Here is a 23,748-nt window from a genome sequence, read left to right as displayed (position 1 = left end):
GAATAACAAGGTTCTACTTATGAGGCAAAATGTGCAAAAAGATATACTATGCTCATCTTTTCGTAAAATATCTTTATCTTAGAAATGTATTGAAATCCATGAAATGTTTAATTTGAATAAAATAATGATTTAACTATGTAAAGGAAGCTGCATTCCCTATTACGGGTCAAGTAAAGTTAGTCTATTCTTAAAAAAACTGCCAGTTTTTTTAAAGACACTATATAATGTTACGAAGTTCATTTCGTCCGAACATCATGACACTTTTTATAACCCCGGAAACCACGTTAATACTTGTTGACAGTTATCAACTTTATTCTGATTTATTAACATATGTATAATACTTAATGTTTACGCCAGTTTGCCCATTTGTAATCACTTATTTAATGCTACATAACTCATCAAACATGTGCCATGCCTTGTGTTTAATCCATTATTAGTTGGTACTGATTAGAATTCCAGATGGAGACGTAGAATATGTTCTGTATTTAATCGAGTTAAGATGGAGACAATGTGACGTCATCAAATAGATCACATGACCCATCTGGATACTCAGTGACGTCATTATATGAAGTCACGTTACTGTTTCAAGGGTCATGTGACCTTTTCCTATAAATACCCCAGATTTTCCCTTGAACTTTGTCAATTGTATTGTCCGCTTTGCAGACGCAACCTCTATGCACAATGTCTTATAGAAAATATCCATCTGGAGAGGTAGTACCCAGAATCATTTAATAAATATATTTCACTTATTAAAATAACTATAATGAACGTATAAATTCCAAGTATTTATAAACTTGTACAGAATATTTATCTATGTAACTAAGGTAAACAAACCCAACTGGAGTGGTTTCCGGATATGTACCCATTTTGACTACATGTATTATTTATATTACTGTTGACTGTGTATACATGAATGAATGATGTTGATGATGAATAAATGAGATGTTAAACTAACTACTGGCTTTCTCCTGATACAACATACCCTGACTATTAAATACCTATAGAAGTGAAGCTATAGTGATCTACCCGCTATATAGGCCTACATCCTGAGAAGTATAAATTGTTACCCGGGGACTAGCAGGCTCTCCCCGGTCCGGGAAACGTAACAACTGGTGTCAGAAGTACGGATAACAGTGACTGTAGATGTACAACCACAAACTGAGGAAAACTACCATCCAAGATGACTTTAAATAACTATCAACCCATATGTCTCCAGATTTCTCCAGATGTCTCCATCAGTATCCAGATACTCCATTCAAGTAGAACCTTTATGATGGATATTATGCCAATATAAAAAGAACAACAAGAGATGTCAAACCAATTTATTTCCATGAACATATGACACAATAAGGACATTACAATTGACCATCCAGCCAGGAATGTATGAGCTCCACAATCTTGACTGGATTATCTTCAGCTCTACGGGATGGATTGAGCTCCATCTATCCTTTAGACCTCAAGAGATGTGACTACCTACATCAAATATTGACCAATTCAACCATATCCGGAATCTACAGTACTGTTGACCCTCCTGCTATCGCCTGAAAAACAAAATATTTAACATTTTATGTATATATGTGAAATGTATGAATATGTGGATGTATCATTTTATATACATGAGAATATTTTTTTTTTATCAACTATGAATAGTTTTAGAATGCGTATTATGTGCGTGTGTGTCTAATAACAATTGTTATTTCTACTTTTCTTCATCAGACAGAAATTATGACTGATTCTAACACTGACCCTGTTGAAGTCATTGTTGACATAGATCATCACAATGAAGAAGACTCAGAACCAGATGTAGATGAATACCAAGATATAGAAAACTCAGATGAGAAAACCTTAGATGAACAAATCCCCAGTTACCCCCACCACAACTTAGAACAGAAAATAGAGGAAATGACTACAAAAATTACAGAGAGTCTAATGACCCTGTCCAATGACAATCAAGAAACACAAACAAGGCTATTAAGTCTTGAAGAAGATATTGAGAAGCTGAAAAAGAGTAAATACCCACAACAAACTAAGAGTGACCACACATCAAATTATACTAACCAAGAAACTTCTCCTGATCCAGAAATTGATTTTCCCCTCTTAAACCAGCAGAAGGACACAGCTTACACAGAAAATCACCTGAATATGAAGATAAAACCACCAAAATTTGATGGAAAAGAAGATTTATATGAATTTATTGATTCATTCAAGATTTGCTGTGAAATTAATCAGTGGAACTACAATGCAACCGGACTATACTTAGCAAGTTGTCTAAGTGGCAATGCAAGATCACTTTTGACTGAATTAAATGGTAAAGAAAAGAAGGACTATGATACTCTCTTCAAAAAGCTGACTGAAAGATATGGATGTCTAAATAAAGTAGAAGTCTTTAGAACACAATTAAGGACAAGAGTACGTAAAAATGGTGAAGAAATTTCAGAACTTGCCCGCAGTATTAAGAAGTTAAGCCATCAAGCTTATCCAGATGCCCCACCACAATGGACAGACACAATTGCAGTTGACTGTTTTATAGATGCAATGCAAACTACAGAGATGAGAATGAAATTAAGAGAAGCTAATGTAAAGACCTTATCTGAAGCTGAACAAACTGCCATACGCCTAGAAACTTTCCGTACAGCTGACCAACAAAGACATCAATCAATAACTGTAGCTGCTACTGGAAATGAAAAATCTGATACTAAACCTTTCCAAGACAATCAGGATAAACTGAAATCTATTTGTGACTCATTACAAAACTTAACCCAGCAGTTTCAAAGAATGACACAGAATCAAAAGCAGAACAACTTCCCCTCCTCTTTCCCAAGAAATGAACAACAAAGACAGCCAAATAATAGAGACCGGAGTAGAAGAAATCAATTTCAACATACTCCCGCTGATAATCAATTTAACAGAAACCCTACACCTTACAGTTATTCACACAACAGACAAACAACTAATGTTTCGGGAAACGAGAACCAGTCTTTCTGGAGGCCCACAGGAAGACAGAACAACAGAGGCCACAGACAATAAATGTAATTACAGATCAAGCAAGTCAAGAAGGATGTTTCTTATCTACTTTTATACAAAATCAACCTACAAAGATGTTAATAGATACAGGATCTAAAGTGACTATATTACAAAAGAAAATGATAGATAGTTGGCCAAAAGAAGACAAACCAAGAATCAAACCTGTAAATGCCCAATTACTCGGAATAACTGGCGACAAAGCACCTTTTCATGGAAAAACTATAGTTAACATTAAAATAGGAGAACAAAATTTTGATGTACCAGTATATGTAGCAGATATCCAACAAGAAGCAATCTTAGGAAGAGATTTTATAATGACGCAAAAATGTGAACTTCGATTAAGTGACCAGACTATGAACCTAAATGGAGAAATAATTCATTATTACAGCGTAACCAATCAAAATGTTCCTTGTTATATCACCATAACAGAAGACCTTGAAATACCCCCAGATACTGAGATCATCACATCAGGTCGATTATTATCAAGTTATTCAACAAATTGTATAGGTATTGTTGAGACCAATTCTACTTTCATAGAAAACCATGACATTTTAGTGGCAACAGCATTAGTTAGACCAGAAGAAGGTTGTATACCTTTAAGACTTGCAAACTTTACTCACATGCCAGAAATGATACGCAAAAATACTAAAGTAGCCATCTTAAACCCAGTTCAACTTCCAGAAGATATAGAAGTAAATACAGCCCAACAAGAAACTGACTTTAAATATCACCCTGACCAATTGCCTTCACACCTAACAGAGGTATTTAATAGATGTTCTAATGAAATGACCAAAGATCAGAAACAAAGTTTTAAGAAATTACTGACTGAATATCAAACAATCTTTTCGAAATCTGAAGATGACATTGGTAGAACAAACCTAGTAGAGTACACTATAGATACAGGAGAAAGTCCTCCTGTCCGAACTCCACCGTATAGATTACCTCCTGCAAAAAGGAAAGTTGCAGAAGAAGAGATACAGAAATTATTAAAACAAGACTTGATTGAACCAGCAAAGAGCCCATGGCTGTCACCTGTAATTATGGTACCTAAACCTGATAAATCAGTTCGAGTTTGTATTGATTTTCGAAAAGTCAATGCCAAAGTCAAATTTGACTCACATCCTTTACCTAGAATTGACCAATCTTTAGAGTCATTAGCAAACAAGAAATATTTTTCTAGCATGGACTGTAAGAAAGCCTATCATCAAGTTTCCTTAAATAAGAAAGATCGTCCAAAAACCTGTTTCAGCATAGGTGGTGAAACATACCAATGGAAAGTTATGCCCTTCGGCATGGCCACAAGCCCAGCTGTATTTGAACGACTTATGGAGCATGTACTACATGGACTTACTTATGAAATTTGCCTTGTATATCTTGATGACCTTTTATGCTTTTCCACCACTTTTGATGAACACATAGAACATCTTCGACAAATGTTTGAAAGACTTCGAGATGCTAACCTGAAACTGAGTCCAGACAAATGTTGCTTCTTCCAGAGATCAGTAAGTTTCCTTGGCCACAAAATCAGTGAAAATGGAATTGAGGCTTGTCCTGAAAAGATAAAAAGTGTATCTCAATGGCCTAGACCTGAAAATGTGAAACAAGTTAGACAGTTTATTGGACTATGCAGCTACTATCGCAAAATGGTACCTGATTTTGCCACCATTGCAAAACCACTACATCAATTAACCGAGATCAAACAACCTTTTATATGGGATGACCTCTGTGAAGCAGCATTTCAACAATTAAAGAAATTACTTACTTCCACACCTGTACTTGCTTACCCTATTCAGAATATACCCTATACCCTTGATTGTGATTGTTCAAATAAAGGACTTGGAAGTGTTCTCCAACAGACCCAAGATAATCAAGAGAGAGTTATTGGTTATTACTCTAGATGTCTCACTAAATCAGAAAGAAATTACTGTACTACCCGCAAAGAATTACTAGCAATTGTAGAATCAGTTAAACATTTCCATCATTTCATATATGGCAATCATTTTACCATTAGAACAGACCATGGATCACTTACTTGGTTATTAAACTTCAAGAACTGTGAAGGACAGTTAGCCAGATGGTTAGAAGTTCTAGGTAACTATGATTTCACCATTGAATATCGCCCAGGAAGAATACACAACAACTGTGACTCTCTAAGTAGACGTCCATGTTCCAATATATTATGTTCTCATTGTGAACGTGCTGAAACAAAATATGAAACAGAAGTAAAACAAGAGCTACCTGAATCAATACATGTAAATAATGTCCAAGTAAACCACACTTCAAATACCCAATTATTCTACACGAATATGGAAAGTATACGTATTGAACAAGACAATGATGAAGTACTTGGGAAAATTAAACAATGGAAAATAAATGACGTGAAACCTACTTGGCAAGAAATTTCTCGTGAAAACACCGTGTTAAAACATTACTGGTCAAACTATTATCTTATAACAGTGGAGAATGACATACTTTACCAGAAGATACAAACTGAACAAAACACCATACGAAAAGTAATTATTGTTCCAGAAAAATGTCAAAGACAAATATTCCAAGAAATGCATTGCACTGTTACCTCAGGTCACCTTGGGATTAAGAAAACTTTAGGGAAAATACAACAGAGATTTTATTGGTGCTTTCAAAGAAGAGATGTTGAAAATTGGTGCAAATCTTGTGACACCTGTGGTACTCGAAAACAACCAAACCGCAAAGCCAAAGGTGCAATGCAAATATATCAAGTAGGACAAGCCTTAGAAAGAATTGCTGTAGACATCCAAGGACCATATGTAACATCAAAGAAAGGAAATAAATATATACTTGTTATTGGCGATTATTTTACCAAATGGATTCAGGCAATACCATTAAAGTCAATGGAAGCAAGCTATGTAGCAAGGAAAATTGTTGACAAATTTATAAGTAACTTCGGTGTACCCCTAGAACTATTCAGTGACCGCGGGTCAAATTTTGAATCAAAAGTTTTTCAAGAAATGTGTTCAATTCTTGGAATACACAAGACCAGATCAACCGTTGGACGTCCAAACTCAGATGGAATGATTGAGCGCGCGAACCGTACATTAGAGAATATGATCTCCGCATATGTGGATAAAAACCAGAGAAATTGGGACGAAAACCTAAATCTTTTATCCATGGCCTACAACACAAGTGTTCATGAAAGCACTGGCTTTACACCAAGTCTAATGATGTTCGGGAGAGAAATGAATTTACCTATTGACCTAGCACTCGGGAAACCTGTAGACGAAATCACAAAGTCTACAACAGAATATGTCACACATCTTGAAAATAATTTAGAACGAATACATGAAATAGCTAGACGACATCTTAAACAGTCTGGAGTCAACATGAAAAACATCTATGATCGAGGAAAACATGTCATCTCCTACTTAATTGGTGATGCAGTGTGGTATTACAACCTTAGAAGACAAAGAAATCTCAGTCCAAAATTACAAAATCCATGGATAGGACCATACATTATCACACAGAAATATGGAGAAGTCCTTTATGAAATCAGACTAAAACCAACAACTAAAGCTTTAATTGTTCATCATGACAAGCTGAAACCTTACAAAGGTGAAAATAAACCTTCATGGTTTACTCCAACATCTTCAACACCTACATAAATGTATATTATGTAACATAATGTAAACGATGCTTTATCTTGTTGAAAATACATTTATATATATTTGATGTTTTGCTGTATTGTTGTTCAACCCTTACCTTACTGGAAAACCACTCCACTACCTTGATGTCCATACCATATATCCTTGGGGGAGGGAACTACAAAAACCCAGAACCTGAAATTATAAAAATTCAACATTGTGTCTTGATGAAATTTCCTGTTATTTCAACTATAAAATTTTGATTATGCTGTTTATTCTGAGATGAGATGTAAAATCATATACAAATAGTTAAAACCAAGGTATTTTCTACTTCCAGGAAATCAAATATGAATGCAGATTGTGCGATCGAGATTACCCAAGAAGAGCAAATATTATCCGACACATTCTAGAGCGCCATTTCGGAGCCTGTTTCATATGTTTAGGCTGTGGCAAGCAATTTAGTAGAGAGAACGCACCACATACTTGTAAAGATGCGAACAAAGTTAGATTCGAGGCCTACAACAAAATAACAAAATTGAAGGGAAGGGAAGCCGAAAATGCTGCTACAAAGTACAAATGTACAGAAATTGAAAAGGACTTCCGTATCAGGAAAACACACAAATGTAAATTCATACCAGAAAGAACCCCTCAACTAGAAGGCATAAAAAGTATAGTCCTAAAAAGAAAATTACAAAATGAAGAAACAAGACCATGGAAAATTCCAAAAATACAATCTCTACCTAAAACAACGTCTAATCAAACATCAACCTCTACTAAACTTTTTGACGACCTGAAATTATCGGATGATGAAATTGAACTTACTGACATTGAAGTGCAGCCAATTGAAATCATTGAACCTACAGAACAGAAAACAGATGAAAACAAACATGAGAAAACAAACAATAACACTGAAAATGAAAACAAACAAGTAAAACCAAAAGAAGATAAAAGTTACAATAAAGCAAACACTGACAAAAAGAGTGAAGAAAATAACACAAAGCAAACCAAAGAAAATGAACAAACAACATCAAACAGGAACATTATAACTGAAAACAAACACAAAGACATAGTGAACACAGACAATCATGAAACAGACAAAAAGAGTGAAGAAAGTAACACTAAAACAAACAAGAACAATGAAAAAGAAAACAAGGAAAAAGAAACAACCAAAGAAAAATGCTACAATAAAACAAAAATGGACAAAAACAGTGATCAAACAAATATAAACAAGAACCATAAACAAGGAAACAAAGAAGATAAACCAAACCATAAACTGACTGAGAAAAACCAAACAATGACAAATAAAACCAGTGAAAAGAAAACCTCACATGAAGTAAAGGGAAAGGAGTTAAACAAAAACAATGAACAAAATAAAGAAAAACAGACAGTTAGAAAATCAATTGAAGATAAATGTATGACAATAGACAAACACACAGAAAAACAGAAGGAAAAACAAATGGAACACAATGCAAAAACAACCAATATGAATACCCATAAACACAAACAAAAACAAGATGAAAAAGAAACAACAAAAACAAAGTCAAAGAAAACTGAAAATAACAAAGAAAACAACGAAAATGTACACCAGAGAAATAAACAAAAAGATAACTTCAGTATAATAAGAAAATCTAAACCACAAAAAGAACAAATTACAAATACAAATTTTGAAGGTGACATATTGAAAGAAGTTATAGACAACCAATTTAAAACAAGCGATACAAGAATAGTAATATCAGACTACCAAACAACACCAATACCCAGTGATTGCGAATCTGAAGAAGAAGACAGAGACGACCCATTCCAAATGGAAAGCAACTATGAAAAACTTCAACTGATTCAAAGACAACAAGAAGAATTCATTCAATTAAACATAGGCCGGACAATCTTTTACACATCAAAAATAACATTGTTAAATAGTCCGTACTCAATACTCCATCAGATGACTCAAGAAAATTCGCCCGTCAATATTCTAAGGGTGTAACGGTTTACCGGTATACCGATATATTGCAATATGAAAAAATAAATTTCGAACCGCGGTACGATTTTTGGAAAACCGGTATTTTATAAAAAATCATAATTTTCAATTAATTGCCTTCTAATTTTTATGGTGGCATATTTTTGCCACCAGATAACCATATAACTAAAAAGTTAATTATCAGGTTAACTAGTTAAGTAACTATAGTTAACCTCTTAATTAACTAGTAAATTATCAGGTTAACTAGTTACGTAACTAGTTAACCTCTTAATTAACTAGTTAGGTATTAGGTTAACTAGTTACGTAACTAGTTAACCTCTTAATTAACTAGTAAGTTATCAGGTTATCTGGTGGCAGAAATATGCACCATAAATTTTGTACAAATTTCACATAAAATCTTTAATTGGCAAATTTTTGTTGGCGCCAACGTAAGATAAAAGTATCCGACAATTAGTACACTTAAAAGTCAATAAGCGGCCGCAAACTTTACATAAGCGGCCCAGATGTGAAGCTCACACGCGACTAGTTTTGTTTATCAAATTGTGTGACACTACTTTCTATTTATTCCTTACATTTTTATTAAGTTTCTACTAAAAATATTTACATATAAGGCCATCCTTAAAAAAATGTTTGTTTGCAGTAACCCGACCCAGAATTTTCAAGGTGGGTAGGTAGGTAGATTTTTTTTTTTTTTTTTTTTTTTTTTTTTTTTTGAACTGTACTCCCAAATAAACATTGAATGTCAAAATGCTGGACAATATATGCCTTGATAATCTGGTAACAATTAATAAATTGATAACTGAATACTAATTTAATAAGACCTACATTTAATTTCTTCCATTAACCTTTAAAAGAACGAAAACAAAGTTCAAGGCATAATTTTCTGATTCAAAAAAAAAAATTTATCCAGACCATGAAAAAATTTTTTGAGTAGGGGCAAATTTTGTGAGTCGGTCGCGTTACTGCAAACGAACATTTTTTTAAGGATGGCCTAATAATAATATATAAATGTTACTCCATCTTTACATCAAAACATACACGACAATACGTATTGCAATATATTGCAATACGCTTCAGCAAAATGGCAATATATTGCAATACGGTTTTTGCTGTATTGTTACACCCCTACAATATTCAGAAGAACTGTATCTTTATAGACAGAGATCCATGCCACTTCCGTTTTATACTAAATTACTTACGAAATGAATGCCATATACCTACAACACTGTTCCCATCAAACCCAACAACAATACAAGAGATCCTATTAGACGCTCAATTCTACAACATCAAAGAACTCATCAAGGACTTGAAGAAGATATTAAATAAGAAGCAGTAAACAAAAAAATTGTAAACAAAAATATATGTAAAGAAAAGTCAAATCCAAATTTCACTCTTTATTACTAAGTAATACTTACCAATTCACTCTATGTTAACCTGTTATTTCTGGGGAGGGAAGAGAACCAGTCCAAACATTTGACCTTTCTGTAACTAAAATTAACATAACATTAACAATATACTTGTACATGTATATTACACTAAGACAAAGACATTTTTTTTCTATTCAAACTTAAATTATTATGTAAATTAATACAAAGAATTGTTTACTTAAAAATAGGCTAGGTATATTAAATTAATATATTTTATTGTACGAGAGATTTTCTCAAATTTTAATAATACGTTGAGCCACCGCTTATTATATTGGTGCACCTTAAATATTATATATTTTAGCTAACTTACAAATAGTTAAGCTGTGTTGGATAATGAATGTTTTGAGATATACTCTAGACTGTTAGCATAACTTTCATTCAAAGTATTCTCTGAGAGATAAGTGCAGCCGTTTGAAATTAAAAATATTTCAAATTTGGCATATTCACTCCTCTCAGCTAATCTAGTCCAATGATAGTTATGAATAAATGTAAAACGGCTCATTTTATATATGTGTCTATTACCTTGAGAAGGATGTACTCTTACTTTTAAAGAGCCATGTACAAGATTATTAATTATTGACATAGATTCATTTATATTATGACAGTATAAAGATAGTTTATGAGTCTTAAGTATAGTTAACGAATGAGTATTAATAATATAGAAGATTGTTAATGAATGTATTATTATGGCATGACTTGTATAGTTCTGTGGCGGTACCCAGCCATCGGATATCTACATTAATGTGGAATACTGATGGAGGAGAAAGACTCCTAGTGGTTCGACTCCACCTTCAAGTGCTGAGAGGTAGCGGTCCTCAGTAGCCTTTTAAATGTAGTATAACTACATTATATATTGCTCCGTATTCATAAGTTTAGCATGCTTAAACCATAATTTTATGTGAAATCATTGTTGAATATTCTACCATGTATACCTATGCCTAGAGGAACTCTTGTGGCCAGAGAGTATCTTCAACAAAAACAATCCCTGTCTCAAATGTTCTACCAAACATCCTACAAAATAAAAATGAAAATCTTTGTGTGAATAAGTGATTATTAAGAGTAAATGATTATCTTTAGTTAACTTTTACATGTGTAACAGTGTGTATAAATGAGTAAATGTTTAGCATGTATTATTTTATATAAATTGTTCTATGCATTGTTTATGATGAATGATTACAGTCTGATAAACTTTGAATTCATTGTGTTAGAATAATTCAGTAATTAGAAAATTTGATATTTAATTACTTAATGATTAAGATAGTATGCAGGTACTTACCAAAAGTACTGATTCATTAAGGATGCTCTACAAACCAATGTAATTACTGAAATTAAAACATGTGTTTAAGATTAATACATGAAAATTAATCTCACCCAAATTCAGTTATGTCAGTATGTTGTATAATTTAATTGTTTATTGATAAAATATTTACATGTGTGGCTATGCTATACAGGGTAAATAAAATATAACTTTCATACTATGTATGTAAAAAATTTCTTTACCTAGATAACTATGTACCTAAAGCATAAATTCATACTATGTATGCAATTACAATTTGTATTGAAACTAATGTTTATGTGTGTATTATTTAACTTAGGATAAATATCAAGGACAATCAGACTTACAGTCTATGTTCCCTATCATACACATGTTTTATTTGTTATTGTTGAATTGTTTATTATTGTTATACCATGATGTATAAATGTGAAAAGCTTATATGAGAAAAGTAATTTGAAAACGTTAATTAAATTTCGTACGAAGTGAACTTCACACATGATAAATTCCCATTACTTTCTGTATATAATTAATAACTTATACTTACCTTATATCTTTCGATTCAGGGTCTGAATCCTTTGCGGGATGGGGGTAATGTTACGAAGTTCATTTCGTCCGAACATCATGACACTTTTTATAACCCCGGAAACCACGTTAATATTTGTTGACAGTTATCAACTTTATTCTGATTTATTAACATATGTATAATACTTAATGTTTACGCCAGTTTGCAAATTTGTAATCACTTATTTAATGCTACATAACTCATCAAACATGTGCCATGCCTTGTGTTTAATCCATTATTAGTTGGTACTGATTAGAATTCCAGATGGAGACGTAGAATATGTTCTGTATTTAATCGAGTTAAGATGGAGACAATGTGACGTCATCAAATAGATCACATGACCCATCTGGATACTCAGTGACGTCATTATATGAAGTCACGTTACTGTTTCAAGGGTCATGTGACCTTTTCCTATAAATACCCCAGATTTTCCCTTGAACTTGGTCAATTGTATTGTCCGCTTTACAGACGCAACCTCTATACACAATGTCTTATAGAAAATATCCATCTGGAGAGGTAGTACCCAGAATCATTTAATAAATATATTTCACTTATTAAAATAACTATAATAAACGTATTATTACAAGTATTGATAAACTTGTACAGAATATTTATCTATGTAACTAAGGTAAACAAACCCAACTGGAGTGGTTTCCGGATATGTACCCATTTTGACTACATGTATTATTTATATTACTGTTGACTGTGTATACATGAATGAATGATGTTGATGATGAATAAATGAGATGTTAAACTAACTACTGGCTTTCTCCTGATACAACATACCCTGACTATTGAATATTGAATACCTATAGAAGTGAAGCTATAGTGATCTACCCGCTATATAGGCCTACATCCTGAGAAGTATAAATTGTTACCCGGGGACTAGCAGGCTCTCCCCGGTCCGGGAACGTAACAATATTCATATTGTGACTACCTATAGTGTTAAGAGTTCAAAACATAACATATCTACTTTAAATGAAGACGAAACATGTTTATTTTATAAATACAAATAGACTGTGTAGCAATAATTAACAATTTTAAAAATCAAATTTGAGCATAGTATATCTTTAAAGGGTTGAAGACTAAATACTGTAGAAGCTGTCCTAGCTGGCGTGAGTATTGAAGACTTAACCCTGATAAAGGCGATCCTAGGTTGCGTAAAGGATGCCGAATTTTGCATGCTGTTTCATGACGAAGTTAAATCCGACTGAGTATGTAATACCCCACAATGTTGTTGTTTTAGGGTGCCATTAGTGCCATTATGTAATAATTCATTTCGACATAATATAATACTTTATCCAAATAAAAGATCTCAAAGTTAATTATGGCAGTAGTATAAGGTAATTCCTGCAGAAGGAATCATTGTAGAGCAAATACCTGTTCAACAACATACTTGTAAACAGCAAGAATTATTCCCAAAAATCAAGGCTTCTGAAGAAGTCAAACCTTTCCAGAACGAGAGAAGTCAAACCTTTCTAGAACCCAAAGGTTGATGCTTTGCAGAGGTTGAATTTTAGTTGTTTAATTAAATTATTGATTATTGAGAGGCGGGGCCGAGTGATTAACACGTCGGACTAGTTATCTAAGGATTTCTGGCCGCGTGGGTTCAAACCAAGTTAGGGGCAAGCTATTGTTTCCGTGAGCAAGAAACATAGGACTCATTGATAACTGGAACGGATTTGAGTATTTTAAGAAGCTTACAGCAACACAATCGAACTAAAATTGATAAGTACAAACTAAATATATATTGATTAAAATCTCGGTACGCAGCATTTGTATTGATTTCTTTTTATTACTTCTTATGACAATGAAATTGTTGGAAAGAATAGAAATCGTTTGTGTCGTGAGTAAAGTAGAAATATTATTATAATATGTTTCAAGGAAGATAACCATAGAACAATTTCTTGCCAAAACCCTGAATGATTTATTCATCTTTACTCAACAATGTCCCCAATTTTTATATTTTCCGACTGTTTCTCTTGTCCTAAAGCTTTTAAGCCATGTGTCATGACAATTTATATATTTTAAATTTCTTTTCCTTACATTTTCTTTCTTTACTTTTCCTTTATTTTCCTTTCTTTTTCTTTTCTTTTCATTCCTTTCTTTTCGTTTCTTTCTTCTTCTTTCTTTTCCTTTTATTTCCTTTCTTTCGTTTCCTTTCATTTCATTTTCTTCCTTTCGTTTCCTTTTTTTCCATATAAGTGAAGCAGAGAACATTAATTTTCTTTTATTCTGTTGTTTCATGAAGATGTTATCTTTAATAAAACAATATTATCATTCACCAAGCCACTTCGTATTTTTTGCCTTTCTTTTTGATATAACCAATTAGCTACCCATTTCATTAAGAGTTCTGGGACCGTGCTGATGAATATAGAATATAGTATAATATAAATAACCTACTAAGATTCAAAGCGACAGAAGTAAATCAGAGTAAACAATATGTGTGCTGACCATTTAATAATTAGAAAATAAAAAATCAAACTAAAGTAAATTAGAACAAACTCAATATAATATTGATCAAAATCTCGGTACGCTTCATTTGTATTGATTTCTTTTTTGTTACTTCTAATGAAACTTAAATTGTCGGAAAGAAAAAATATTGTTTTGTGTCGTGAGAAAATTAGAAATATTATTATGGTTAGTACATTTCAAGGGAGATAACCAAAGAAAATTTGTTTGCCACAACTCTGAATGATTATTCACCTTCACACAACACTGTTTTATAGTGTTAAAAACATATCTTTTCCAACTGTATCTTGCTAACTGACCCTTGACGTATGATCTAAAAGTTTTAAGCACGTGTCAATGATTTTTTGACATTTTAATTTAATTTTCCTTTCTTTCCTTACTTCCTTTCCTTTTTTTCTTTTCTTTTCTTTCGTTTCTTTTCGTTTCTTTCCTCTCCTTTCCTTTCTCTTTCATTTCTTTTCTTTCATGTCATTTCGTTACATTCCCTTCCTTACCTTTTCTTTTTATCCATATTAGTGAAGACAGAGAACATAAATTTCTTTTTTTTTCTTATTTCATAAAGATTTTATTTTTTAAAACAAAAGTAGTATTATCATTCACTCAACAACTTCAATTTTTTTGCTTTTTTTATTTGATGTCTAAATAGACTACCCATTAAAAATTTAAGAGTTCTGGGGACCGTGTTGATGAATATAGAATATCATATATAGATAATTAAATTAAGGTTCAAAGGGACAATCTAGAAGAATATCAGAGTAAACAACATGCTGCTGAAACACAATTTTATTTATAATTAAGCATCGGTGACTAGAAACTTATAAAGTCATCACAGATAAGCACCCTTAAAATAGGGAAAAAAATCTTGCAAAGGAAAATAAAGAAATGTACTCCTCAGAATTTAAAATTTATTGTTTTTTTGTGATTCTTAACCCAATTTGATTAATGAGCGCACAATTAAAATGATTATTTTGGTAAGGGAATGGTTTAGAATTTCACATAAAGCCCATTTGTTCAGACTTCCATCAAATTGTACAAAAGCTCCGTTGTGACAAAAACCCTCAGTGGAGCCCCTTTAAAGTTTCAAATATTGAATTTTCATCACCATACTGATTTCATTTTCAATATTTATGGTTATTTTTTTTATATCGGAACAAATGAGTATCTATTTAGTAACAAATATGTTGCTAGCGTGGAACGTAAACTAGCAGCATAAATAAAAAAAACATGAGCAGAAGATAATATTTTTAAATTTGATATTTTCAAAGTTATATAGCAACAGTGTGAACTTGTAGTTGTTGTCTATTAAAGGGACTCCACTGAGTTTGTTTTTTTTGACATGTCGGGACTGAAAATATTTTTTTCGAGATTTATGTTCCGTTTGATGTAGGTCTAGACTGACTTACGTTCCCTTTTTATATATTAAATGAGTTAACTGACAGATTAAGTGCCTAAACCTCTACCATTGTATTGTAAACAACTTCTATAGGCTGGAGGCATTCCAGCGTTGTCAAATGAATTTTAAACTCTAAATAAGTTATCTATTGGTCGCTTCTTTGGGTTGCTAATTGTTAAAATGTCACTGAAATCAACACTAACACAATCATAACACTAAAAAATTAAAAATTCGGTACGCAGCTTTTGTATTGATTTCTTTTTTTCCTTCAAATATTTCATTAAATACTTTCCTTTTGAAAACTAAACCTCTGAGATTTCTTGCGTAAGAAATAGTTTTCATGGTTTCTTTTTCAAAATAAAATTGTCGGAAAGAATAATCGCGAGAAGTGGGAAATATTTTTATAAGAAAGAGGTAAGCCTATTATGTTTCAAAAGAGATAACCATAGAAAATTTTCTTGCCAAACCTCTGAATGATTATTAATTTTCACAAATCAAAGTTATATAACTTTAAAACATTTTATTCAATTAAGATTTAACACTGAATCTTAAAATCTGACCATTTACGTATGACCTGGGGCTTTTAAGCACGTGTCAAAATATTTTAGACATTTTTTTTTTCATTTCCTTTTCCTTTTTTCTCTTTTGCTTTCCTTTCCTGTTCTTTCTTTTCTTGACTTTCCTTTCTTTTCCTTTCTTTTATTTTATTTTTCTTCCCTTTCCTTTCCATTCCTTCCTGCGTTGCGACTTTATAATGTTCAGGCTTACAAAGGAGTAATAAAGTCTTACGTAAGAGTAAAAAACTTCTTATTAGGGTTTTTATCTCTTACGTAGAAGTTATTTTTTTATAGAACCTTATAAATTGGCACCATGACGCTTTCGTAGTCAGCCCATACATAATGGCCATGCTTTCTTTTTATTTGGACACAGGCGTTTCTACCTCATTGTATGATTTTAGGGCAACTTTCAAAAATATTTACTAACTGAATAGCAAAAAGTGCAGACACGGATGCATTAATGAATAATGTCATAAAACAGGCTAGTGATCATTTGAAGTTTACTTCCCCATCCCTTTTTTATTTCCAAAAAAAATTCTTACACAGGGTAATACAGTTATGATTAATCTGGTCATAATCGGACTGTTCGTTTTTTTTTTTTTAAATCCAGAATTGCGGGCCCACTTTTCTTTTGGATAAAACGCACGCGGTGAAACGGTGCCTATATTAGCATTTTCTCGTCTTTCACATTGTCCACACGTCACTTAGGTTCGGCAGGTACTTAGAATTATTTCTGAACATATCGAAAAATAAATAGCTAAGTGACAATAAGAATGAAAAAAAAAACAACCTGCGATTGGCAACTGTGCGCTTACGTTAGGTGCTTTTCCAAACTATTTTAAAATTTACTCAGTGGCTATCCATATACGGACTGGTGTGAACATCGTACATATATAGTTATTCTAAGAATAACACATTTTGATCTAAAGACATGCGCTTTAAGGAAATACTTTGAAGGTTATTTGGTACAAACATGTCATATTTGACGTGTTCTTACGTAAGTATTTTGGAAGCTCTTTCCGGAGCAAAAGGGAATATTCCTTGAATATTTTATGTTAAGTTTATGAGTGGTTGTATCGCATGAATTTATTTTGCAAAGTTGTATACTCCATGTTTGTATTTTATTATACTAAGCGGACTGTTTTTATAGCAGCAGTACACATCTCATTGGCAACAACATTTGAAACACAAGGATTTTGGTTGTTGCTATGAGTTATGGTTCTTTAAAAGTGAAATTTATTCTGAAGGTTTACTTTTGGAAAAACTGGTAACCGATAAAGGGCCGTTCAACAGAGTTGGCAATGTATTTGAAAAATCAAATAAGTGACTTGGAAAACAAATAATTGAAATGAAGAACAAATAGTATATGAACATTCCAAAATACAAAGATAATACTAAGTAACCAGGTTGAAAGTTAAGCAGGCATCAAAGGCTTAACTGGCTTATCCAAAAATCGAATGTGATTCAGTGACTTTTGTGAGATAACGTCGTTTCAAAAAATGCCGAGGTAACGTTGGTAATTCATACTAAATGAATCACTTTTTTCTGTTTCTTTTCAGTATTATATGAAATTGTTGCTCGAAAAATGTCAAATTGATAAAGTATAAAAGAAGTTGTACTAGTTATTATTGAAAAATCAAAAAATCACCCTCACTTTGGTATCCATGTCGCTATTCGCATAAATCACATTTCAAGGCAACCACTTTCCTTGAAATACTTGTATTGAAACTTTAAATACTTAATGTCCCAGCAGCCGCATTTGCAAGTCCATATCTTTCAATTGAATTATCTACAAACTATATTTGTTATATTATAGTACTGGCTGCACTGTGAGATGTATTGGTGTATCAATCTTGAAGGCAAATTGTGCCGGGATACCCGTCTTATATTTTTACAGGTCCTTCGAGGTATTTGATTTATATTTTGTCTCCAATGTGAAAAGCATCATTACCATAAGAGGATATATATTCTTTTTACACTGTATCAAAAGTATTTAGGTGTATTTTCTTTATCGCGGATCAATAGCAGAATATTTACGCAAAAGGTATGTGGTCCGAGACCATCTAGTCCCTTATTTACCTAGTTTTTGTTCCATTTTGGCGATGTTGTTACTTTTTCCACTGAAATGATTGCCAGTCTATATACACGCGGCAATGATAGCGACACTGACACGGCAAGTAAAACGAAACTGTGAGGACATCTTTGGAATGATTAAGTATATATGTTATATATCAAAGTAAATATGAAAATCTAAAGGAAATAAAAAAGTTATAATAATAAGCAAGTCAAAATATAACTAAAATGACTGGACCTTTCAGTAAAGATGACACTACAATAAGCAGACATATTTTCGTCTCTATTTATTACTCATAATAATACAAAAATGTCCACAAAGTTCGATGAACTACACAGTTGACATACTGCTACTGCTGTGCTACTGCTGTGCTAGTACTACTGCTGTGCTACTGCTACTACTATGCTATTGCTACTGATGTGCTAATGCTACAGCTGTGCAAATGCTACTGCTGTGCTACTGCTACTCCTGTGCTTCTGTTTTGCTGCTGCCTGCTAAAACTACTGCTACCGTTGAGCTACTGCTTCTGCCAATTTCACATTATATATTTTTGCTACTGCGTCTGCTACTGCCAATTTCATTTTTTATAATTATGCCCCCCTTCGAAGAAGAGGGGCTATATTGTTTTGCTAATGTCGGTTTGTCGGTCCGTCGGTCTGTCCGTTGGTAGACCACATAGTTTCCGCTGATTTTATTGAAAATTATTTATAACAGAGTCTTCATATTTCACATAGTGATTGGTCATAACTAGAAGATGACCCCTATTGATTTTGGAGTCAGTAAATTAAAAGGTAAAGGTCACAGGGGCCTTTAATGTCAAATGGTTTCCGCTGATTATCTTGCAAAATATTCATCACAAAGTATTCATATTTTACATATTAATTGGTCATAACAAGTAAATGACCCCTATTGATGTTGGGGTCACTAGATCAAAAGGTCAAGGTCACAGGGGCCTTAAATGTCAAAATGGTTTCCGCTGAATATCTTGCAAAGTATTCATCACAAAGTCTTCATTTCACATATTGATTGGTCATATCTAGTAGATGACCCCTATTGATTTTGGGTCACTAGGTCAAAGGTCAAGGTCACAGGGACCTTAAATGTCAGAATGGTTTCCACTGATTATCTTGAAAAGTATTCATCACAAAGTCTACATACTTCACGTATTGATTGGTCATAATTAGTAGATGACCCTGTTGATTTTGGGTCACCAGGTCAAAGGTCAAGGTAACAGGGTCTTTGAATGGTAATATTGTTTTAGCTCATCTTGAAAGATATTTATCAGAAAGTCTTCATATCTCACATAGTGATTGGTCATTACCAACAAATGATCTGTATTGCTTTTTTGGTCACTAGATTAAAGGACAATGTCACAGGTGCCTTAAATGTCAGAATGATTTGTGCTTATTATCTTGAAAACTATCACAAAGCCTTCATATTTTACATACTGATTGGTCATAACTAGAAAGTGACCCTTATTGATTTTGGGGTCACTAGGTCTAAGGTCAAGGTCACAGGGTTCTTAAATGTTAGTATGTTTTCCGCTCATTATCTTGAAAGCTATTTATCATAAAGTCTTCATATTACGTATATTGATTGGTCATAACAATTAGATGATCCCTTTTGATTTCTGGTCACTAGTTCAAAGGTCACAGGGGCCTTAAATGTCTCATTATCTTGAAAACTGTTTATAACAAAGTCTTCATTATTTTTCTTTTTTCCATAACTGAACACTTCCATGTACCCATTCATGGCAATTTTCAATAAAAAAATTACCAATAATGTGAGTCAAGGGCTAGAAAGGGGGGGGGGGCATATGTGTCGTTTGACATTTCTTGTTTTGCTACTGCTACTGCTGTGCTACTGCTAAAACTACTACCACTGCTTTGCTACAGCTACTGCCAATTTCACGTTTTATAATTTTGCTACTGTTACTGCTGTGCTACTGCTAATTTAATTAAAGCTTCACTTTTCCTACTGCTTTTCTGCTACTGTCTACTTTCCATTCATCTGATAGCCTCGCCTTTTTCCAGTCAATGGAACCAACTGGCGTTATAGCAGCACATCAAAATCATCACTAGAATATATTAAATACACTCACAATAGAATAAAAAGTTATGCGTTAAATATCTTCCTCAGGTGAAAAACTTCTAATATGCCTTGAATCCATTATCGAAACATTACTTAACACATATGCTTGCCTATTCTCGTGAATAACAAGGTTCTACTTATGAGGCAAAATGTGCAAAAAGATATACTATGCTCATCTTTTCGTAAAATATCTTTATCTTAGAAATGTATTGAAATCCATGAAATATTTAATTTGAATAAAATAATGATTTAACTATGTAAAGGAAGCTGCATTCCCTATTACGGGTCAAGTAAAGTTAGTCTATTCTTAAAAAAACTGCCAGTTTTTTTAAAGACACTATATATTCATATTGTGACTACCTATAGTGTTAAGAGTTCAAAACATAACATATCTACTTTAAATGAAGACGAAACATGTTTATTTTATAAATACAAATAGACTGTGTAGCAATAATTAACAATTTTAAAAATCAAATTTGAGCATAGTATATCTTTAAAGGGTTGAAGACTAAATACTGTAGAAGCTGTCCTAGCTGGCGTGAGTATTGAAGACTTAACCCTGATAAAGGCGATCCTAGGTTGCGTAAAGGATGCCGAATTTTGCATGCTGTTTCATGACGAAGTTAAATCCGACTGAGTATGTAATACCCCACAATGTTGTTGTTTTAGGGTGCCATTAGTGCCATTATGTAATAATTCATTTCGACATAATATAATACTTTATCCAAATAAAAGATCTCAAAGTTAATTATGGCAGTAGTATAAGGTAATTCCTGCAGAAGGAATCATTGTAGAGCAAATACCTGTTCAACAACATACTTGTAAACAGCAAGAATTATTCCCAATAATCAAGGCTTCTGAAGAAGTCAAACCATTCCAGAACGAGAGAAGTCAAACCTTTCTAGAACCCAAAGGTTGATGCTTTGTAGAGGTTGAACTTTAGTTGTTTAATTAAATTATTGATTATTGAGAGGCGGGGCCGAGTGATTAACACGTCGGACTAGTTATCTAAGGATTTCTGGCCGCGTGGGTTCAAACCAAGTTAGGGGCAAGCTATTGTTTCCGTGAGCAAGAAACATAGGACTCATTGATAACTGGAACGGATTTGAGTATTTTAAGAAACTTACAGCAACACAATCGAACTTAAATTGATAAGTACAAACTAAATATATATTGATTAAAATCTCGGTACGCAGCATTTGTATTGATTTCTTTTTATTACTTCTTATGACAATGAAATTGTTGGAAAGAATAGAAATCGTTTGTGTCGTGAGTAAAGTAGAAATATTATTATAATATGTTTCAAGGAAGATAACCATAGAACAATTTCTTGCCCAAACCCTGAATGATTTATTCATCTTTACTCAACAATGTCCCCAATTTTTATATTTTCCGACTGTTTCTCTTGTCCTAATGCTTTTAAGCCATGTGTCATGACAATTTATATATTTTAAATTTCTTTTCCTTACATTTTCTTTCTTTACTTTTCCTTTATTTTCCTTTCTTTTTCTTTTCTTTTCATTCCTTTCTTTTTGTTTCTTTCTTCTTCTTTCTTTTCCTTTTATTTCCTTTCTTTCGTTTCCTTTCATTTTCATTTTCTTCCTCTCGTTTCCTTTTTTCCATATAAGTGAAGCAGAGAACATTAATTTTCTTTTATTCTGTTGTTTCATGAAGATGTTATCTTTAATAAAACAATATTATCATTCACCAAGCCACTTCGTATTTTTTGCTTTTCTTTTTGGTATAACCAATTAGCTACCCATTTCATTAAGAGTACTGGGACCGTGCTGATGAATATAGAATATAGTATAATATAAATAACCTACTAAGATTCAAAGCGACAGAAGTAAATCAGAGTAAACAATATGTGTGCTGACCATTTAATAATTAGAAAATAAAAAATCAAACTAAAATAAATTAGAACAAACTCAATATAATATTGATCAAAATCTCGGTACGCTTCATGGGTATTGATTTCTTTTTTGTTACTTCTAATGAAACTTAAATTGTCGGAAAAGAAAAAATATTGTTTGTGTCGTGAGAAAATTAGAAATATTATTATGGTTAGTACATTTCAAGGGAGATAACCAAAGAAAATTTGTTTGCCACAACTCTGAATGATTATTCACCTTCACACAACACTGTTTTATAGTGTTAAAACATATATTTTCCAACTGTATCTTGCTAACTGACCCTTGACGTATGATCTAAAGTTTTAAGCACGTGTCAATGATTTTTTTGACATTTTAATTTAATTGTCCTTTCTTTCCTTACTTCCTTTCCTTTTTTTCTTTTCTTTTCTTTCGTTTCTTTTCGTTTCTTTCCTCTCCTTTCCTTTCTCTTTCATTTCTTTTCTTTCATGTCATTTCGTTACATTCCCTTCCTTACCTTTTCTTTTATCCATATTAGTGAGACAGAGAACATAAATTTTCTTTTATTTTCTTATTTCATAAAGATTTTATTTTTAATAAAAGTAGTATTATCATTCACTCAACAACTTCAATTTTTTTTGCTTTTCTTTTGATTTGTCTAAATAGCTACCCATTAAATTAAGAGTTCTGGGACCGTGTTGATGAATATAGAATATCATATATAGATAATTAATTAAGGTTCAAAGGGACAGATCTAGAAGAATATCAGAGTAAACAACATGCTGCTGAAACACATATTTATTATAATTAAGCATCGGTGACTAGAAACCTATAAAGTCATCACAGATAGCACTTAAAATAGGGAAAAATCTGCAAAGGAAAATAAAGAAATGTACTCCTCAGAATTAAAATTTATTGTTTTTTGTGATTCTTAACCCAATTTGAGTGATGAGCGCACAATTAAAATGATTATTTTGGTAAGGGAATGGTTTAGAATTTCACATAAAAACATTTGTTCAGACTTCCATCAAATTTTACAAAAGCTCCGTTGTGACAAAAACCCTCAGTGGAGCCCCTTTAAAGTTTCAAATATTGAATTTTCATCACCACACTGTTTTCATTTTAAATATTTATGGTTATTTTTTATATCGAAACAAATGAGTATCTATTTAGTAACAAATATGTTGCTAGCATGGAACGTAAACTAGCAGCATAAATAAAAAAAAACATGAGCAGAAGATAATATTTTTAAATTTGATATTTTCAAAGTTATATAGCAACAGTGTGAACTTGTAGTTGTTGTCTATTAAAGGGACTCCAATGAGTTTGTTTTTTTGACATGTCGGGACTGAAAATATTTTTTCGAGATTTATGTTCCGTTTGATGTAGGTCTAGACAAAAAGCTTGTT

At 32.5% G+C, this 23,748-nt stretch overlaps 1 protein-coding gene across 1 annotated transcript in view; it reads left to right on the top strand.

Moving 5' to 3' along the window:
* Positions 1-231: 231 nt before the first annotated feature.
* The window catches only part of LOC132718648 (myb-like protein X), a gene marked incomplete at its 3' end in the record, with an annotated part of 28,320 nt that continues 4,803 nt past the window's right edge, over positions 232-23,748 (top strand). The window contains exons 1-2 of the mRNA XM_060702365.1: positions 232-711; positions 6,979-8,618. Of these exons, the coding sequence (XP_060558348.1) occupies positions 682-711; positions 6,979-8,618 (1,670 nt within the window). The remainder of the gene's footprint in view (positions 712-6,978; positions 8,619-23,748) is intronic.

Source organism: Ruditapes philippinarum, unplaced genomic scaffold, assembly GCF_026571515.1.
Source record: "Ruditapes philippinarum isolate M1 unplaced genomic scaffold, ASM2657151v2 ctg6385_1_1_1_1, whole genome shotgun sequence".
In the NCBI taxonomy this organism is placed as follows: domain Eukaryota; kingdom Metazoa; phylum Mollusca; class Bivalvia; order Venerida; family Veneridae; genus Ruditapes; species Ruditapes philippinarum.
This window is presented reverse-complemented; position numbering and strand designations above follow the sequence as displayed.